The sequence below is a fragment of the Prenolepis imparis genome, unplaced genomic scaffold (assembly GCF_030444845.1).
Source record: "Prenolepis imparis isolate NDT839.2.m4 unplaced genomic scaffold, iyPreImpa1.0 SCAF_1, whole genome shotgun sequence".
NCBI lineage: Eukaryota > Metazoa > Arthropoda > Insecta > Hymenoptera > Formicidae > Prenolepis > Prenolepis imparis.
This window is the reverse complement of record NW_028141159.1, coordinates 11,050,740-11,071,723: the sequence shown is the minus strand read 5'-3', so window position 1 is coordinate 11,071,723 and position 20,984 is coordinate 11,050,740. Positions and strand designations below refer to the sequence as shown.

Sequence of the window (20,984 nt, the reverse complement as noted above, 5' to 3'; positions counted from 1 at the left end):
TGGAAAGAATTTTATGAGAATTTCTTTGAATAATATTTATCACAAGAAAAATAATAATATTTATCACAATAAAATATAAAATGTTTGATTAATTTTATTAAACTGCATAGTAAAATTAATCAAACATTTTATATTTTATTGTGATAAATATTATTATTTTTATTGTGATAAATATAATTCAGAGAAATTCTCATAAAATTCTTTCCATATTATATTGTCTCACGATTACTAAGATTTTCAGGGGAAATTCTAAGAGAAAATTCTCTCAGTGTATTTATTATTTTATTAAAGTAGAACACACACACATGAGAAATATTTCGAAAATAATATTTCGAATAACAGTTTGTTTTTAAATATTCTCCAAAAATATATGCTTTAATGGTAATTTAGAATGTTAATAGTAATTTAGAATTTACGATAATATAAATATAAATTTAATATTTATTTATTTATACTTAATATAAATTTATAAATAAATATATAAATGCATTTTTAAATATTAAATTAAATTTTATTTCTGCACATTTATTTAATATAAATTTATACCGATCTTTCGATATTTTATCTAATCTCTGAGTTGGAAGAAAATAATGTTTTACGGTACATAAAACTCGGATTTTTTAACATTCGCTCGCGAATTAAGACAGGAATTCAAATTCCATGACACTGGGCATACTTGCAAATAAAATACCGCGTCATACACACATGCATCGTGTTCTCGTTTAAGTTGTTACTTAAATCTCTATTGAATGATATTACACGAAACAACAATGGTCTTATGTTTATCGGATTGGCAAACAGACTATTAAAGCAAGCACAATTATTGACAGGATGCAAACAAACGAATGCACTTCTCATAGAAATCTGTTATCGCAGCTGCATATATTTATTAACTGATATATTTTTGAATAGTTAAGCGCAAAAATATAGATAATTTTTTTATATTTTTACACGTAAAGTTGAATTATTGTCATCATTCTTGTATATTTTTAATGTAAGATATTTTTTTATTTTGCACATATATTCAATGAAAAATTGTACAAAATTAAATAGCGATATTGTTAGATAATTATAATCTTCCATTTGAGCAATTATTTATAAAAGTTTAAAAATAATCTTCTGTTTATCTTTCTCTTTAATGAATAAAATAAGTTAAATTTACATTTTATCAGCTGCAAAGCAGGTCAAGCATATAAAATGTGACATAATGTGTCTAGTCGCATAAAGTTGAAAGAAAGTGCAATATATAAGTCATGATTTATATTTATATTTATTATATTATTAAAATAATTGTTTTTGAGCGATTGTCTTTTAAACGTATTAATATAAATTTTTCGGGAATCGTAGAACTTAGGTCGAAAAAAATATTCGCAATATTAACTAAAAGATACTTTGATTGTCCTGAGATAAAATAACTCTCTATTTCTATTGTACTTTGCAAGGAAAATTTCCGGAAGAATCTCTATTTGAAAATTCACCAACGATAAAATCCTTAACGTGAAGCCATGTCGAGCGTGCTTGGCAGTTCGGCGAGGCGGAAAGTTTATTACTATACAATACTGCGAACTAAATATTTTCAAGTCCCATAGTTATAACGAGAATAACGCGGTGGCAAATTGCCGAGATTCTTCCGGAAGAAAATAATTCCACGACCTAACGATGAGTGGACGAGCCGTTCTGCTTTCTGTCCTTCAAAGCGTCGCAATTTTGCTTCTACGAAAAAAATTTGCTTTCTCGCAACGAATAAAATTCGCTATAATTATTTTTTCAATTAACGCGAGTGAACTTGAAATACACCACGATGCGCAAAACTAAATAAATACAGATGTTGGTTAAAAAAATCTACGTTATTTTTTGATTAATCGATACAACGCAAATAAATGATAAAATTCGCGAATCAATTTTCATTTTATAACGAATTAATTAATTTAGTTGAATGAAGAAACTAAGTCTCATTATTTCGTTATTTTGAAATGAGAATTGTCACTATAAATTAATTAACACAAAATTATATAATTAATAATTATATCGATACGACAATTTGCTATTCTCGCGAACACAAACGCGAACTGCACGATAATTTATCTATATTCAACATGGAGGTATATTCTCTGCATGTGGTTAATCTTTGTACATATACCGTGGGATATATATTATGGACCGACTGTAATTCGAGTGACACACTTCTAAACACTTTCTCGTGCACACACGTCGTGTCCCTTTGTCGGGATTTGGGACTAGAGTTCTCGCCTATCTTACCTTGAGCGCTTAATTTGTGCTTATATCTGAAACTGTTTCAAACGTGTCATTACTAACCCATTGTCCTATTGTCATACGTTAACACGCACACGAGAACAATCGTGATATAACGGATCCAACGAAGCTCAGCGAACGAGTCAAGCTTTCGTTCCAAAATTGCAGTGAGACTAACAAATCGCTTTTATTCCTCGAACAAAAATTCTTAAAAGCATTCGCGACTTCTTCCAAAGAGAATAAAATTTATTTAATATATTAATTAATTGCAAAAAGTTTGAATTATAAGAAATGTTCAACAAATAAATCAAGTTTTATTATTTCTCAAATTTGGTGAAATGAATATTAAATCTCTCTATTTTTTACAAATTTTATAAACATCATTACATGGATATTTCTTGAATTTTTGAACATTGTCAGGTCAGTTATGCAAAATTATGTTGAATTTATTTGATTTTATATATTATTAAACAAAATAAAAAATATTGAACGAGATTCGAGTCATACTTATGCAATATTAATGAGACCGAAATTACCAAAATGCGCGAGACCGTCGTGCTCAGCTGATTCTCAGTTGGTGATTCCGCGAAAAATTTGGAAATCGCTATAAAGTCGTTCCGTTGGGTGACGTTTTCGCACACGTGACGATTGCAGGTGCAATCATCGTAATTCCTGCTCGGTGGACGTGCGCAGCGACGTTTTCGAGGAGGATCCTTGTCCAGGCACCGGAAAGTACATCGAGGCTCACTACCAGTGTTTAGGTTGGTTCACATTTTTTTTTATTTTGACATTTTCGCGATCGCGGATATATACGTGGAAAATCTCAAGGGATTCGTCTCTCGTTCACGATGCTGCGGAAAAACCTTATAATTATGGACTTTAAAGGGTAAAGAAATTTCCTCTTCTAAATTGATCGTCGATGTTAGGATATTACACAGTTTCGAATACTTTTTTTTTGTAATTATATATGTAACTCTTTCTTTTTTATATTTTCTTATACAATTTTACTTGGCGTTTGAAAAAGCTACATTACTTTATTTTGGTTTATTAGTTTACTCGATTTTTTATTTTGTAATTTTACGAATGATTTACTTTCTATATTACATAATTCTTTAATATAATTGAGAAACGCCAGTGACTAAATATTTTAATGGAATATATTCTTCTGATCGAATAAAAGACATAAAAGATCTACAACATAACTACATATTTTTAATTTTCAACTAAATAAAAGTCAAAGTTACATTAATAAGAATTTAATCAATTTATCAATCAACAATTTTATTGTGAAAATATATTACTATTAATATAATATTGTAAATAACGCGAATTGAATGGATAAATTTCGACGAAAAAGTCTCTTCCTGAGAGCATTGCTCTACTTTCCCATCTGTATCGAAAAAAGACACAAGATCCATGGCGGTACACGTGGTAAGGGTGTACCATGATCATTTTGTTAAACGCGAGTCGAATCCCCGTCCAGGTGCAACGACCAGCAAAACTGCAGCATCGTTGCGTCCACGCTGCAATTCGGCGATCCTTGTCCGAATACACACAAATATCTCGAAGCGCACTATCGGTGCGTGTCTGGTAAGTAAAGAAAATTCTTCCACTTTTACATTAACTTTTTTCTCTTGATTATTTAAGAATTATTGTACTTTGCAGAACATTTCAGAAAGGTTAAAAAATTATTAACATTATTTTAAAAAGAGAGATAAAGAGATAGAGAAAAATATAAGAAAAGCTTTTTTTATTTTAATAAGATAATTTAAGTTTTGAGAATATATTTTAAATATACTATATTTTCTTTTAGTTTATATTTTTATAGTATTTATCATTTTATTCTAAATAAATATTAAATTGTCTTTTTTTTATTGACAATGCATCGATTTAAGATACCGATATTTTAATAACGATATCCTTTTCGTCCTTTTTATTTCTTTTATCGTTATCACGACTTTTGTATGTCGCGTATTTAATCTCGCGAAAATTTGATAGGTCAGATATGAGTTCCATGTGACCCCAATATATAATATATCCTCGAATAGCCAAATCTTTTAGTATCCTCTAATGCATCGAGAGATATAAAATTAACTCCTCTTTTCTCTTTGACTCATACAAACGTATATGTATGCTTATCTTAGTTTCAGACGTGATTATCGCGATTAATATGGGTAACCCCTGATATTTTACCTTATCGCCAACTCCTTCGGTCAATAACGATGATCTCTATATAGAGATAGTGTCGTAAAATACGCAAACTAGTTTACTTTAAAATTAATATATTATCGCTATCTTGAATTAAAGATTTTCTTCTCAACGACTATAGATATATTCGCGATATTAAATCGTATAATCTAATTTTATGCTCTGTCACTCTCTTTTTCTCTCTCTCCATCTCTATTCTTTGACCCTTCGAATTCTCTATTTGCGAAATGCTTCTCGGATGGACGATTTAAATGTGAAATAATAGCCCATGGAGATTTTTTAAATTTTCATTTATCGCGTTCGTTCAATATAAAACTTGATATCATAAAAATTGATATTCCGAGGAAAGAGTGGCAGGTTTTCCATGTTCTCTGTCTTTGATATTGAAAAAATAATGATAGATTTTTTTATAGACAAGATAATTTTAATAAAAATGTTCGGAAATATTGATATTACATATGTTTCATAATATTTCTATTAAATAAAAATATTTCTTTTAAATAATAGTTTACATATGTTTAATATTTTTTTTAAATAACAATTTTTCCTCCTTTTAAATAAAATTGTCAAGCTATTGTATTTACTATTTAAAAATTATTTTTTTTATATATATTTTTAATATATTAACGTTGTTTTGTTTTTTACTTTATCAAAGAAATTTAATTTAGTTCACAAAATTATCCTGATCAGTTAAGTGCATCAAATATTTTAATATAAAAATCCAATATTATTATGTTCATATCTGCTCTTCTCAAAAGAAGATTTACTCAAGCTTTATCGAATGATTACGATTAACAAGAATCCGATATAAATCCGATACAGCGGATAAGCTCTTCCCAACGTAGCGAACCAAGAAAAACAGAGAAGAGAGTATCTCGATATCTCCGAGCCGCGGATATCTCATTCCCTTCAGTCCCTATCGGGAATATACGCAAAGTACAGACAGTTCATTCAAACTCTATCAAATGATTAACCAGAATCCGATATAAATTCGACGAGGAAGATAAGCTCCCCATCGCACATCAATCTGAGAGGAAGAGAGATGTGGAAAGAAAATGAGGGGGAGAGAAAGAGAGAGAAAAGAGAGAGAGGGGCAAGTTTGATATTCCTGAGTCGCGCAGACCTCTCGAAAGTCTTAAATGTCTCGCACCCCTGAAAATCACTTTTCTTCTTAATTATACTCAGTCTTCTATTCCGATAAGCTCGTAGACGAGCTTCCCGATTCTCCGCTTCTCTACGAAAGTACTTCCTTCGCACCGTTCACCGATCTTTCCATCCTCATTAAAACGATCTCGACGAAACACATTTGCAGCAGCCACCACTACGACAACGTCTCGGCCGAGTCCGCCGTGGTTCATAACTTCGCAGCCGAGCGTCTGGAGCACCGCTAAGCCGACCGTCAGGCCTCCCTCGAGGATTACGGTACCAACGCAGCAGCCACAGTCGCCGGTGCCGTCCACCCCGGCGATGCCGATAACAACGCCGGCGAGGTTAGTGTGCTACATAAACATGCGCGGCTTGATAGGTTTAAAGCCCAGAAATTCAGGCTTTAATCTAGAATCATATATTTACTTATATGTTTCATTATTATCGCAAATTTCACGTATATATTTATATTATACGTATATATTTATCAATATAATGGACTAGAAAATAATTTTTTTGCGTGGCCATTAATTTCATTCAATCGCTGTTCGCACATCATCGGTAATAAATATTTTTCTTCACGTCGTTAATTTGTATTAAACGCAATCTGATACGATGATCATAAAGTTTGATGTATATGTGACTAGAGAGCTCTCCTCCTCTTTTGAAAATGAAGAACCTTTTTCATTTTCAGTCCTACGTCAACATCCCTTAGCGATGGCGACGACGCAGAGAACAAAGACTCAATATCTCCTGTGAACGGGCCTGCGGCAAATGGCCCGGCAATGACGCCGATTATGCCTGAGACCACTCAAGCCCCGACAACGTCCACCTTCGCTCCCTGGAGAACCAGTCGAAGGACCACCAGTAAGTATTTCTCTCCTTGAGAAACATTAGATAATAATGCGCCATTTCAAACAATAATATTGATACCTTGAATTAAACAAGGAATATATTATATGTAAAAATATAAAATGTGTTGTATGTTACGTGTACATACGTATCTAAATCATGAAATATTAATTGCTCACATTTTAATCATATTTATCTATTTGCACAAATTTTAATTGCAAATATTTAGGAAATTGAATTTTTATTAAGAAACAAATATATATTTGAGAAATCTGATTTATAATTTTATTATAATTATATAACAAGGTTTCGCTTTTTGCTATTGACAATCTGAGATTTTCAAGAGTTTCTTTGTCTTTTTTTTTAGATTGCCAATTAGTTAATTATATTCGATAATGTATGATAACTGCAGGAGCATTTACACAACCTATATTCGATATTCCGGTTATGGATCCAAGAATCTATGGATTGACTTTGAGGATAAGCCGCTCGTATCAGACAGCGCGCCATAAGCATGATAAATGACCGAAATTATGTAGTTATAACAGCTGATGTAGCATATAACAATGTCTAGAGACGGGCTGCTATTACCTATTATTTATTTTTCTTTATTTTTCACTTTTATCACTCTCTACAATACATGAATACGCTTCTGTTGTTTATAAATTGTCACGGCTAAACGGCGCATTTCTGCTCCAATCGCGACGAAGCATTAAGATTCCCCGGGGAGAACCGAAATTCCATTTCCGAGCGTCGTTGCGCACCGAGCTGCATCCCCGAGGACGTCGCGACGCCGAAATCGCATTAACGCCATGCCGTTAACTACAGCCGTTATAATCTGAGATAGCCATTTAAGACGAGGAAACTAACCGAACCGTAACCGCTATTGTTACAGTACCTAGCACGCTGTATCCGGAGTCCAGCTCGAACGGCCAGTGGTACGATTACGGTAGACAGGTGTGTCCCCCAGTGGTAGCCAGAAACTTGTCCTGGAACACGACCAGGGCCGGCGACGTGGCCGTGCAGAGCTGTCCCGGCGGTGCCAACGGTCTAGCTAGATGGCGATGTCTCGCCCGTGGAGATTCTGCCTTCTGGCACCGCGATAGTCCAGACTTGAGCGAGTGCCGGTCCGTCTGGCTGACCACGCTGGAGAACCGCGTGACGGACGGCGACGTGATTCTCGGCATCAGCAGGGAGCTCTCGCAGGTGACCAACAACAGCCGCGGTTTATACGGCGGTGACATGATGATCACCACGAAGATAATCAAAAACATGGCCGAGAAGATGGCACTAGACATAAAGACTTACCAAGATTCGAATCAGAGGGAGGTCAGCGTCACGGAGCTGCTCCAGGGCGTAGTGAGGACCGGTAGCAATCTACTCGACAAGGCACAAATGGCGTCCTGGAAAGATCTCAGTCATCAGGAGCAGATGAGGGTCGCCACGTCGCTGCTAATCGGTCTCGAGGAGAACGCCTTCTTGTTGGCCGACACGCTCATGAACGAGAAGACTATCATACACGAGGGCAAAAACATACGTGAGTACTGCTAATGATGATTGGTAATTGTTACGGTAATTTACGGAATATGCATTATTAGATCCTTTAAATGCCGGATAGGGAGGAAGGATATTAAGAATCTCAATATTCTCTTTTATTAGGTTGTCATTTTTTTCTACTTATAGCTCTTATTATAACTGCTCTGTCTCTAGATAATCTTAAAATCATATTTATAATTTTATTTACAATATAAAATAAGAGATCACGATTTGATTTTGAATTTAAGAAAAAAATATTTTTTATTTAATCTTTTCTTTAACTCATCTTATCAAGCATATAAATTTTAAATATAAGAGAAAAAATACATTATATAAAAAAAATTATATATTTTCAAGTATCTTAAGCCTATAAATTTACTTACGATTTTTTAGAAATTATTATATATATATAATATTATCTCTAACTTGATTAATTTAACTTTAAATAAACATTTTGTCTTATATATATTTCTTACCAGACAACCTAAAATTTATGCAATTGTGTAATTTATCTTAAAGTGAAATTGTCATCCGGAGTAGTTATTTTCGTCCCGGCATTTTGAAAGTCCTGTAACGAACACACGTTTCATATGCCTTCGGCGTTCGTCGCCAGCAATCGAATGATTTATATCGTTCGCGTATCCAACACCCGATAATCTCCGGTATAGATAAAATACAGATCCGAATCCATCATAATTCTCCGGTACCCGCCCGGATTACGTTGTAATCCGGCGAGTATGAGGCGGGTGCACGCTATTATTATTACAAAATAGCTGTAGAATTATACGAGCGACTTGATTTGCTTCCCGGAAGTGCGTCGCTGCTTGATTGAGCCGCAGTGTATGTACGTGCATCATAGCGTCATCAGATGCACGCTTGATAAACTGCATAACGCGGCGAAGGACAAAAAGTGTCAGAGGAAGAAGGGGGAAAGATGATGAGCGACAGCCGGTCGGATGCTGTGTAACATTCTTTCTTCGAGGAGAAAAATCGAAATCGCATTAAGTCCTTCCTGACAGCGCTACTGATTGATACCGCGATCAATTCTTAATCTTTTATTTCGCTGCAAAATGCAATATTAGAATTATCGCACTTTTTTCAGCTATTAAATTTCTTGACGAATTTGATGCAACTAAATTTTTTGAGGACATTATTTTATTAATCTGCCTTTTTTAATTTTATTCAATCGCGTATAAGAATAAAAGCCGAAGGAAACATAAAAATTAATTTCTTTTTGCTGTAGTGGTTTTCAACTTGTTAATACATGTATCTCCGTAGTATTTTATTAATGTATTTCATTAATTTTATAATAGCTTTTATGTTTGGTTAATATTTAAAAAAAAAATATATATTTTAAAATTATACTTAAAAATTTATTATAATTATGTATGACATTTTACTTTATTTATTAAATACAGTGAAATGATTCGATCTCAGTCAGCAAGTTTGTTTGGTTAATTAAGTTACTTATTATATATTTATTTGTAAAACAAGTTAAATTTTGTTGTAACTTACTTAAAGTGAATATTTATTATACAAGTTTGAAAACCGCTGTGTAATTTAATTCGCGTCTTCCGCGAATTTACGGCTAGAATTCTCACGGAGCGCATTAATCGCGCCGAGGGAGTAAAACACCTACTCGCTTAATTAGCCACGTGCGTGTCTTCACCACAGTGATGGAAGTTCGCGTACTGGACGCGCGTAACATCAACAACGAGCTAGAAGTTTTCCCCAGCGAGGCCGCCCAGCAAAAGTGGACCGTCTCGAACGATCGCGTGGAACTTAGCAAGGGCGCTTTGGTGGATAGCAACGAGGGCGGCGTCGTGCGGCTGGTCTTCATGGCATTTGACAGACTCGAGGAGATACTGCAGCCGCAAGCCGAGCCGCCGTCCGTCGTCATGAACGACGATCCCCAGCCCGTGTCGCGCAGGAACACCACTCGTATTCTCAACAGCAAAGTTATCTCGGCGTCCTTGGGAAAAGGCCGGCACATACAGCTTTCGGAGCCCGTCCGGGTGTATTTCAGGCATCTGGTAGTTGAAAATGTCACCAACCCCACTTGCGTCTTCTGGGATTACATCTTGAGGTAATTTCGCCTTCATCCGATCCTGTTTCCACTTTGCGCAATACCTAGGAATACCGGGGAGAAAGAGTTTTCCCTTCTTATTTCTTTATCTCCAATTTTCTTCCTATGTCTCCATTGCGCTATATACAACGGTCACGACACATTGTTGAAAATTTATTTGTTATTATTTATTTTTTTAATGAATTTTTCAAATTTGAGACTTAATTAATGAGCTTGATATTTTATATATAAATTTGATAAAAAAGATGATTTAAAATTGATTGAAGAATAATTTTCAAATAAATTCTTTATCTCGAAAAATCTAAAATTCTTAATTTTCAACATCGAATAACTCAGTTGTCTTAGATAAGTCTTAGATAAAGCTTAATCTTAAAATACATAGTTGGAAAACTCATAATTTATACGTGACTGGTTTTTTAATGCATCCTATATTGGATGGAAAATGATCAACAACGTGAACAATGTACCGCCTCTACACGCGATACTTATTTATTTCACATAGCGCGTGGTCGGACGAGGGATGCCAGATACAAAAGACCAACGAGACTCACACCATATGCGAATGCAATCACTTGACGAACTTTGCCGTGCTGATGGACGTGCACGCCGTCAGGCTGGACATCGCTCATCAAGTCGCTCTGCAGATCATCACGTATATAGGCTGCATCATTTCCGTCGTCTGTCTCGTTCTGGCCATTCTCACGTTTCAATTATTTCGTGGACTGAAGGTAAAATATATATATATATATATATATATATATATATATATATGTATATCGATCGGCATTCACAATTGCTGCGAAATGAAATTGTTTTCTGTACTCCCGTTTTTTTTTTTTTTTTTTACAGTCGGATAGAACGACGATCCACAAGAATCTCTGCGTGTGCCTACTGATAGCCGAGATACTCTTTGTTTGCGGGATCGGTCAGACGGATCAGAGGATCTTCTGCGGCATCGTGGCCGGCTTATTGCACTTTTTCTTCTTGTGCGCGTTTGCTTGGATGTTCCTCGAAGGTTAATTAATTCTATCGTCTTATTCGTAATTTGTAATATATTCTGTTCTATTGTACTTATTTTCTACTCGATTTTGTGTCACATCGCAGGATTCCAACTATACGTGATGCTGATCGAAGTCTTCGAGGCAGAAAAATCTCGACTTCGATGGTATTATCTGGTCGCATATGGCGCACCGCTGCTAGTTGTAGCAATTTCCTGCATAATTGATCCACTCAGCTACGGTACTGATCGGTATTGCTGGCTGCGTGCAGATAATTATTTCATCTTCAGCTTTGTTGGGCCTGTGATACTCGTTATACTGGTAATCAGCTGATATATTATTAATTAGTTAAAGAATGGAATCGATCGATGAAAAATGTTAAGTAAAGTTGACGATGTACGATTTGCAACTACTACATATATATTAACGTGACATTTTTTTGAGATTTTCAGTTTTACGACAGTGGCACCGAAAACGCCGCTATATAATCGATTTTAATTATCATTTTCGCAGGCGAATTTGGTATTTCTATCCATGGCGATCTACATGATGTGTCGGCACGCGAACACCACCGTGGCCATGAAGACTAAAGAGCATTCCCGACTGGCTAGCGCAAGGTAAGAACAGCGATCCCTAGTAGCTTGTTTTATAGTAAATCACCGTAAATTACGAACTGTATATACCGTATATCAATCGAGTCCGTCCGTTGTCCGTCACATTCGAGATTTGATCCTCCCGTCGATGCGTAGTATCCGAGATGTTTGTTTGATGCTTTCGGTTTACACGTTCGCAAGCTTTACTTGCTTAAAGAGATCTTCCGAACGCGGATCTTGTTGTCACGCATCTTTTGGCGGCCATGCTAACTTTTTGGTTTTGGTTTTGAGTCCTATGTTTGGAATGACCGCAGATTTCGTTCTCGTTCGACACATCACTGTATTGCTGTGATATACACGATATATCATTTTAGGATATACACGAGTATATCGTTCGATTACACAGCTCGTCGTATGCAGGGTGCACCATTCGGGATAATTGAAAAAAATTGTCGAAATAAATTATAAACTATATGTAATTCAGATAAAAAAAAAATCTTATATTTATGAATTTTTGTTTTGCAAAGTTCTTAATTCCTATTTTAGGTTTCAAAAGATAATGCTAAGTGAAAAGCGCGAATGAACTTTTTAATAATAATTTTTAATTGCTTTAAAAATACGAGACTCAAAATACGAAATACAAATTTTCAATCTATAGATGTTAGATTCTAAAGGCTTCTGCTATGATTCCATAGATTTCGAATTTTACAGATTGTTATATGTACTTGTGAATTTTATTTCATAGATAATTGTATGAACAACATATTGCAGAAAATATGTTAATATACTCATCCTTTCTTTGGGACACCCTGTATATCATCACGTTTAATTTATAGATTTTATGAACGGAAATATAATTTATATGTAATTATTATGTGTATAAAAGAAAGGAAAAAATTGTCTCTATTTTTACAAAATTATGAAAACATGTAAATAATTTGGTGATGGTAGTGAAAAAATTATTGCAATCCCGATTCGGATTATTATAAATGACGTTTCTCATTAACGATGAATATTAAAATATTTTTGTCGCTATGTACAATGATTTTTTTGTTCGCATAATTGACATAATTATAATAATTGTATCATCAATTTTACTTGCGAGCAAAAGCGCTATGCTTTGCTTACTCGGAAAAAAGTAATACGAATCGAGCATTGCAAATCAAAACGTAAGCTATAACAATTAATTAATGGTGCCGGAACAATCACCTAACTGCTGTCTTGTTTTATTTTTGTATTAAATCTTCTACCCACTTCTGTCTACACTGTTCTACATTCTTCTGCATGGCGTGGTTGGTTGGTAGTGGAAAGGAAGAGAATGCTCTTCCCAACAAATTGCAAGCGCACTTGTAAGATATTTACCATTTTTATTATTACTCACCCATCATATTATTAACATCGTCATTAATCACCATCTCGCTCGTTTCATTATTTTTTTTTTCTGTAGTCCATTTCATTTTAATTAAGCTATCCGAATATCATTGATTTTGTGAACGTAGTTGTAGTCTTTAGTCTCTCACATCATACATCGAAACACTCGCCATATGTCATATCGTGATACTCACCGGAAATCGATCTAAAGTGCCAATGTAACATATTTATGTGTGCATAATGTAATTAATCCAACAGTTGAAGGAATAAGTGTAAAATACATAAAATGCATATATTCATAAATATTTGAATATTATGGATTTTAAAGTTAATGGTTGCAATAAATTTAAAAATGATTTTATTTATGAGAATTAAATTTTCTCTCTCTTAAACATGTGGTACGTGCACACTTATTCCTTCGCAATTAATCATAACAATATGATCTATTTAATCATTTCGAAACTGTGTTTTGTTTTGTTTTAATTGAGAGCTTATCATTTGTTTAAATCGCAAGAAAAAGATATTGATGAATAACATTATATATGTGTTATAAATAATTTTAATGTATTAATTTTATAGTAATCAATTTAATTTTAATTATTGAATCAAGAAGTTATTGAATAAATAAAGTAATTACTACATAAAGAAAACTTTTTTTATCAACTAGATTGTGTCAACTTTATATTAACATAATAGCTAAAGTTGACTGATATAATAATTTTATATTATTAATTATTTTTTTGTTATGGCACTTGCATTTCCTGTGAGTAGACACAACGGTTCACTGCATGTAGTATTTTCCTTAGTTTCGGGTATTACGCCTGATTTACAAGTAGATAGACGTGAAAGTATATCGTAGAGATATATCCGCCTACCTGTGTAACGTCACGTTCTAATCACAACAATTTAGATAAGACGTCGTGATTCCGGCGACGTTCAAAGCAGTGCCTGCGAAAATAAAAGATCAGACTCTGCATAATGTCATAATACTTAAACGTCGCCCCTCGCGTGTCTCACGACAGCTACGTGACAGCGACATTATTTTTTCCTCCAACGTCACATTTATTAATCATAAGCATTTAAATGTGTGTTGCGATTGACTGAAGAAATTTATCGGATCGATTGCAGTCATCTTTTCGTTTTCTTATGACTAACAAATAATTCAGGAAAAAAATGGAAATTATTAAGAAAGACAAACGGGCGTTTATTACTTATAATAAAATAATTCAGATAAAACCTTTTATATAGAAATTTTCTAAAATTGTCGTGGAACACGATATCACGGTTCTAATTTTATTTTAATAATATCAGTTGTAACAAATATAGAATATCGCAAAGAATTATCGCAAAAAACTAAAAATGCATCTTATTTGCATCATCGATATTTTCTTTATTTTCTTTCTCTTCTTTGTAGAATTAAGATTATCGAATCTACATGTATCATTTTTTTAATTGAAATGTCACAAAAAAACTTAAATAATACAATTGATCCTGAGTCTTTTTAGAAGAAGCGTTCGCAAGATATTTTACAAGATTTGAATTTTTCGACGAAATATATATTCCATTGAGATTTTACGCGATTATATACATCGATCCTCTTTAAGCGTCGCCATCGCGATTTGTATTATATAACAGAAACCTGGGACTAGCTGTTCTTCGATGTAATTTATTATCCTGTATCTTTTGATCAGGGCCTGGCTGCGGGGCGCTATCGTGCTAGTGTTTCTACTAGGTCTGACCTGGACGTTCGGGCTCCTCTACTTAAACCAAGAGTCCGTTGTGATGGCGTATATCTTCACCGTATTGAACAGTCTCCAGGGGCTGTTTATCTTTGTGTTCCATTGCGTACAGAACGAGAAGGTAAGGGAATACATCGGGGTACAGAAGTCCGCCTTGATTTAGACAGTTCTGGTAACATTGCCGAATGTTCTCGGAGAGAGAAAACAGACAACAAACTTCGAAGTTATTCGAAAAATATGTAACATGATAGAAATATGTAATTTTTATCACATAAGAATAATCTCGTGCAATTCTTTATAATAGCAATTCAACTTTGCATCGATACGCTTCCTATAAGATCATTTTTATTGCATATTTTTAATAAACGATTGATGTAACGAAATGTTATGTACTTCGTTGCCTGTAGAAAAAAATTGTGTACATTTTATATTTCTTTACAAATGGGATTAGTAGCAGCAAGTTGTAACGATCTTTTATACAAAATCCATGTGTTTCCACATTTTTGTATAAATTTTTGTGCAGATTTAAAAATTGAAGAATTTCTTAACACTTAAGTTTAACATATCGATTACGTAATTGATAATGCTAATTAAGATTGCCGAGACGATAATCATGTCAACATCGTATTATTTTGCTCACGAATATCAGAACATGAAGATGAGAAAATGATATGTTTAATAAAGTGTTGTGGTAATACAAATTATATTGTGCGTTTACTTCACGCACTTCGTCACCCGTAGTACGCTTATTATAGTTTTCTCAAGAATTTAATTTTTTTATTGTTGTCATCGCGAAAAGCACCGTTATTATTCTCATTTCTCGTTAACTCGGCACCAGAATTGCGAATCTTCTCAAGTTTATATTGCACAATATTCTCACAAAAATAGCTGCAGACGGCTTCCTCACTTTTTTGCCTAAAGATAATATATAAATTTTGAATAAAATATAAAAGAGCGTAGTTTTTTCTTTTTATCTTATTCTTTCGACAATAATTTTAAACGTTCACTATTGCTATTTTTTGCAAAGTTGTCAGCAGCTTTCTGCAGTTCTTTTCATATATCAGACCCGAAGAGACGCACGTGACGCATCCGCACGCTGTCTCGCACAGGCCTTTAGTTCTTTCACGCACCGTTAAACTCGTTTTGTCGGGTCGGGCGGGTTCTGCTTCGCTCTTGCAGGTGAGGAAGGAGTACAGGAAGTTCGTGCGTCGCCATTCCTGGCTGCCGAAATGCCTGAGGTGCTCGAAGACAGTGACAGGCGGCTCGGCCGGCTCCACCGGTGGCAGCGGCGGCACCGGCGGCGCAAACGGTGGCAAGGACTTCGCCTCGCACAACACCTCGTCGAATCCGTCGGCCCCTACCACCGACAGCTCCGGACTGTCACCCCATGCCGCCACCAATGTGGGTACCAACGCTAACACTACGTCACCGCCGAACAATCACAACAACCTGACCACCTGTAACAATACGAATCTTTCGATAAACGTGAACCTGAACAATTTGTCGCTGAGACCGCCGGTCGGGGCACACCAGATGCACATGATGGCACCTAGCAACCACAATAGGCATCTCACCCAGCAAGGTATCCAAACGCCGCTTATACACCAAACCGAAACGCGCGGATAACGAAGCGAAATAGAGAGATCGCTCCGCGGAATCGCAGTGACCGATATCTCTTATGAAAATTGAGGTCATGATTTTTACAAATATTATGTCGTTTTGTATCTTTTTAGATTGATTCAGTGAGCATTATTTGCAAGTTGATCGTTATTTTCTTATTGAGAAATGACAGTTTATATAATATCTAATTTTGAAAAATTTTTAAATTAATTAAATTAATTAAATTATTAATTAATTAAACTAAATTATTAATTAATTCAAGGATTATAAAATCAGTCGAGCTATGTAGACTTAATCTCAACATTGATCGATAGATATATTATCATTTTTTTTCTTTTACTCTACTTACAATTAGTAAAGATGAAAAATAATCATATTACATACAGAATCACGTCATATTTGCAAAAATTAATACATATAAATTTTCGTAAGAATATTGGTTATTATGTTCTTTTGTGGAGCCCGAAACTGTAGGAGTGCGAAAGGGGAATGTGCGTCTTTCCTCTCCCTCTCTCATTTTTTTCAATATAGCAATGACGGTGCAATACTTGGTTATTATGAAGTACACAATCAATGTCTGTTTTTTTTTATATAGACAAAATTAGATAAGCATATGTAATAACTTTTGTATGCTCTCATGGGAACGATTTCCGAGTATCGTCAAATTGCGTTTCCTTCTTTTTTTCTTTGTATATTCTTTTCTCGCTTTGCTCTTTCCAGTATGATTATTTAAATAACACAAGTATGATCCGTCTGTAATTAATTATTATCGCTCACTTTTTGCCTGTCGCTCAAAACTCAAGCCTGCCTTCCTTTAAGCTTGTCCCCTTCACAACTGAAAGATTGTTGCTAGTCATAGTCTTCTTTTCACGTTGAATTACGGTTTCTGTCTATCTCTCTTTCTCTCTCTTGATTCTCTCAACGCGTGTAAATAGATCTTACAATTAGTCCGTCACATATTTAGCGCTAGATGTGATTTATTTAATCCTCAATCTTATGCTTACAATATATTTAATTAATAGAGCAACAGAGTTTTAATTAAAATACAACATCTTATTTTTTTATCTTAATAACTTATTATTAATCGTACACCAAATTTATTGCAGGATATATTTGAGGCATGAAAATTCTGCTTCATTGCCTTTATTCATAAGGCTTGGTGTGCATTCGAGGGTTTTTTTCCTTTTTTTTTTAAGAGTGAATTGCAATAGTATAAAATTTTCTGATATATATTTTTTTATTTCAAAATTATCTAACAGTCTAACATATGTATATATAGAATTGAAAATAACTTTTGTACGCTTACGGTTGTACAATCAAAAATTTTGTTTTTTAAAAGTAAATCCTTGTATTATACAAATATTAATTTATCGAAACTCTTCGATGAATATATTAGATTATTGTTCTCTGATAGCTCTATATTTATAATGATGTTATTAAGTACATTTGATTTTATTGCTCGAAACAAAAAATGTGTCTGAAAACTTTTTTTGTCAGCAAACCACTTCAAAAACTGACTCGCAGAACGGCGAGGTAAAAAGGCATTTAACGAACCATTCGACTCTTTCGATTCTATCGCGCTCAGAGAGTCGAAGAGAATTGGCCGACAAAAATGGAGTGAGAAGGAGAGAAAAAGAGAAAGAGAGAGGGAGAGAGAGAGAGAGAGAGAGAGAGAGAGAGAGAGAGAGAGAGAGAGAGAGAGAGAGAGAGAGAGAGAGAGAGAGAGAGAGAGAGAGAGAGAGAGAGAGAGAGAGAGAGAGAAAGAGAGAGACAGAAAAACTAGCGAGACAAAAAATTTATTCAGAAAATGTATTCAGAAGAAATGGGTTGAATGTGCTCATGCTGTTATATGACTTGTAGGAAAACGCCAGCAAGAGCGAAACTCCAATGTTAAAAGTAACTAAATATAAGAAATTTCATAATAAAGTTTCAACGCAAGTTTAAAAAAAAAATTATTTTAATTTTTAATGTTAAATATAATAATTTTAAATTACAATTTCTGTTTTTTATAAAATTTCATGTTTTATTCAAAACATGAAACTAATTTATTAACTGTAAAATTTTTTAATTCTCATCGTTAAATTGCTTGTGTGTACTTACGTTAATGTTTAAATTTTTCTAAAGGGGAAAATAGATTACGCGAAACGATGATAAGAAGTAAAATTTGAATTTATAGCATTTTTTCTTTCTATATAATTATATATAATTTCTATATAATTATACAAATAGTATTTTTTTCCAGCAAAAGAAATCTGACCTTTTTTGACACTTATTCCCTAGTTTATAATAATTTTAATATACCAAAATGTTTTAAATAAATCATTGTTTAATATTGATTACTTTGCGCTCGTTAAAGAAATAAATAAAATTCGGTTTCTTTTGTTAATCTTGATTTAATTTGAATTTTTCGTTAATACGACGTCGTTATACTTTCAATTAAAGATATCAGATTAAAGATCTCTCTTTCTCTCTTATTCTTGGATTTCTTATTTGAAATATCAAACAAATACAATCTCTTTTGAAAAAATTAAATGATCGAGTTTGAATAAATTAAAACACATCATTTTTAATCGTCAATTAGTTTCAAATAATTTATAAATGGAAATATGTTTTTAATATTTATAATTATATATATTGATTAAAAAATTGTCGACTTTATAATGGTAAAAAGTTATTTTTATATAACTTTATCGAATTAAATTTCTAATAATCAGATTGTCATTTTTACTTTCGGAATCAGTATAATGTCATTATTTTTATTATATATTTCTTTCTTTTTTTTGTATTTATTGTCATGCTTTTCTCTTACAAAATTAGCACAAAAAATAATCTTGCAAAAAATTTTTGAAAGAAAACTTGATTTGACAAATCTTTGTATCTAACATATATTTCGGAGATAATATATTTGTCTTTTCCTAAAAGAGAAATCAATTAAAGATATGTTCAGATTATCAATTTGATAATGATCAATGTCCCCCATTTGTAAATAACGCGTGGAAGGCAGGCACAGCACGAATACTCGAATTTGCACTTTCGCGAGCACGCTCGCCCGCAAAGACTTCCTACTAACAGTGGTGATTTCCGTGCTTCTTATCTGGCCTCGGGGTTTGGTGTAACGCGGTTGCTGGCTACTTTGTACCCTCTCACCCAAGCTCGTTCCCTTTCTCATCACGAAGAGCGCAATTTTGCGCGATTCGCCGTTCATTTCAGGTTTTCCGGATCATCGATGAAATCTGTGATTCAGGTAAAAAGGCAGTAAGTGACATAAATTCGACGAAACGGATATTTTACACAGAGAATGGTAGTTGCAGTTGTGCAGTTGAAGTAATTTGGTAAGTCAAATTTAGCAATTAAATAAATAAATATAAATAAATAAATTATAAATTCTTATATTAAATGATAAAAATTCTTGAATATATTATATAGCTAATAAAGTAATTAAGTAAAAGTTTAAAGCTATAAAGCTCTGAATTTTTGATCGCTGACTAATTCTACAAAGATTAAATATGGATGTAAAAATATTCTAAAAACACATTATCAAAATCATTCATATTCATATCCATATAGCGTGATCAAGATAATTAAAAAAATATAAACTTTATTTGTTCATTACTGCCTTTTGCCCAATCATAGAAATAATCATAGAATAATTTTGAACACGCGTGAAAAATTGTAACATTAGTTACATTCACGCAATCATAATTTACAATCGTCATTGCATTTTCTATTGTATTTCTTTCTATCGTTAATCCTTTCGTTCACCATATTTGATATGTCGAACAAGTTTTATTTAATTAGCAAAATGATGATTAGTTTTTCATAATTGAAGCAAACCTCTGTGATAATGTATCCTACTTATATTCCTTATAATCATAAGGAAATTCTTATCAGTTTATTGTATTTATTTTATTTATTATATAATGTATAAATTTTTCAAAGTTATGTATAAATCATACTTTTTATCGAGAAAAAGATTATGTAATGTTTGTTTGCACTATTTACAGATTGATAAAACATAATTTCAAAAAATATTAATTGAGAAGTAAATAATCTGAAACTAAAAAAAGATATGACAATATTATATAAAAATTTTAGTTGCTTAATTATCGAACTTTTTTTATATCCACATTTACCAACTAGATCCATGACAAAGGAGTTTAATCAAAAGAATTTCCGTCGATTATAGAGAGAAGGTATACGTTTAGAAAGATTCGTAATGTACCAGTGGACCTAATTCCAACTAGACACGCGAAGGGCGGAGTACGAAGGGATGCACTCTATGCAGACACTTACACATTGCATTTCACGTCGTTTTGCTCTCTTGCACTTACTGGATCTTTCGTATTCCGCCTGAACGCGCTTCAAGTATAATTAAGTGATTTTGTTTTACCTCTTCCCGAATAAGCGATCGATTGAAAACGCTTTTTCGAAAATGCAAATGCACGCGCATGACGATTATATGTTGCGCTTGCAACTGTTTGCGCAAAAATGCGTTTTCCATCGAACTCACCAACATATTTCACATGCCGCATTTTATTTAATCTCTTTGGACTTGTCGCGCATAGTATTATTAATCGACTCG

At 33.5% G+C, this 20,984-nt stretch overlaps 1 protein-coding gene across 7 annotated transcripts in view; it reads left to right on the top strand.

Moving 5' to 3' along the window:
* Window positions 1–20,984, top strand: part of LOC145934352 (latrophilin Cirl) — a 425,698-nt gene that overhangs the window by 391,444 nt on the left and 13,270 nt on the right. For 5 of the 7 annotated variants that reach the window (XM_083037539.1, XM_083039104.1, XM_083035127.1 and 2 more), the window contains 12 exons: window positions 3,737–3,843; window positions 5,774–5,951; window positions 6,302–6,474; window positions 7,355–7,996; window positions 9,670–10,081; window positions 10,584–10,809; window positions 10,931–11,096; window positions 11,186–11,400; window positions 11,593–11,696; window positions 12,977–13,021; window positions 14,735–14,903; window positions 15,962–16,183. In XM_083037539.1, coding sequence (XP_082893665.1) covers window positions 3,737–3,843; window positions 5,774–5,951; window positions 6,302–6,474; window positions 7,355–7,996; window positions 9,670–10,081; window positions 10,584–10,809; window positions 10,931–11,096; window positions 11,186–11,400; window positions 11,593–11,696; window positions 12,977–13,021; window positions 14,735–14,903; window positions 15,962–16,183 — 2,659 coding nt within the window. Of the gene's footprint in view, window positions 1–3,736; window positions 3,844–5,773; window positions 5,952–6,301; window positions 6,475–7,354; window positions 7,997–9,669; window positions 10,082–10,583; window positions 10,810–10,930; window positions 11,097–11,185; window positions 11,401–11,592; window positions 11,697–12,976; window positions 13,022–14,734; window positions 14,904–15,961; window positions 16,365–20,984 lie in introns of all 7 variants that reach the window. The other 2 variants (XM_083039952.1, XM_083035962.1) reach the window with 2 other exon arrangements.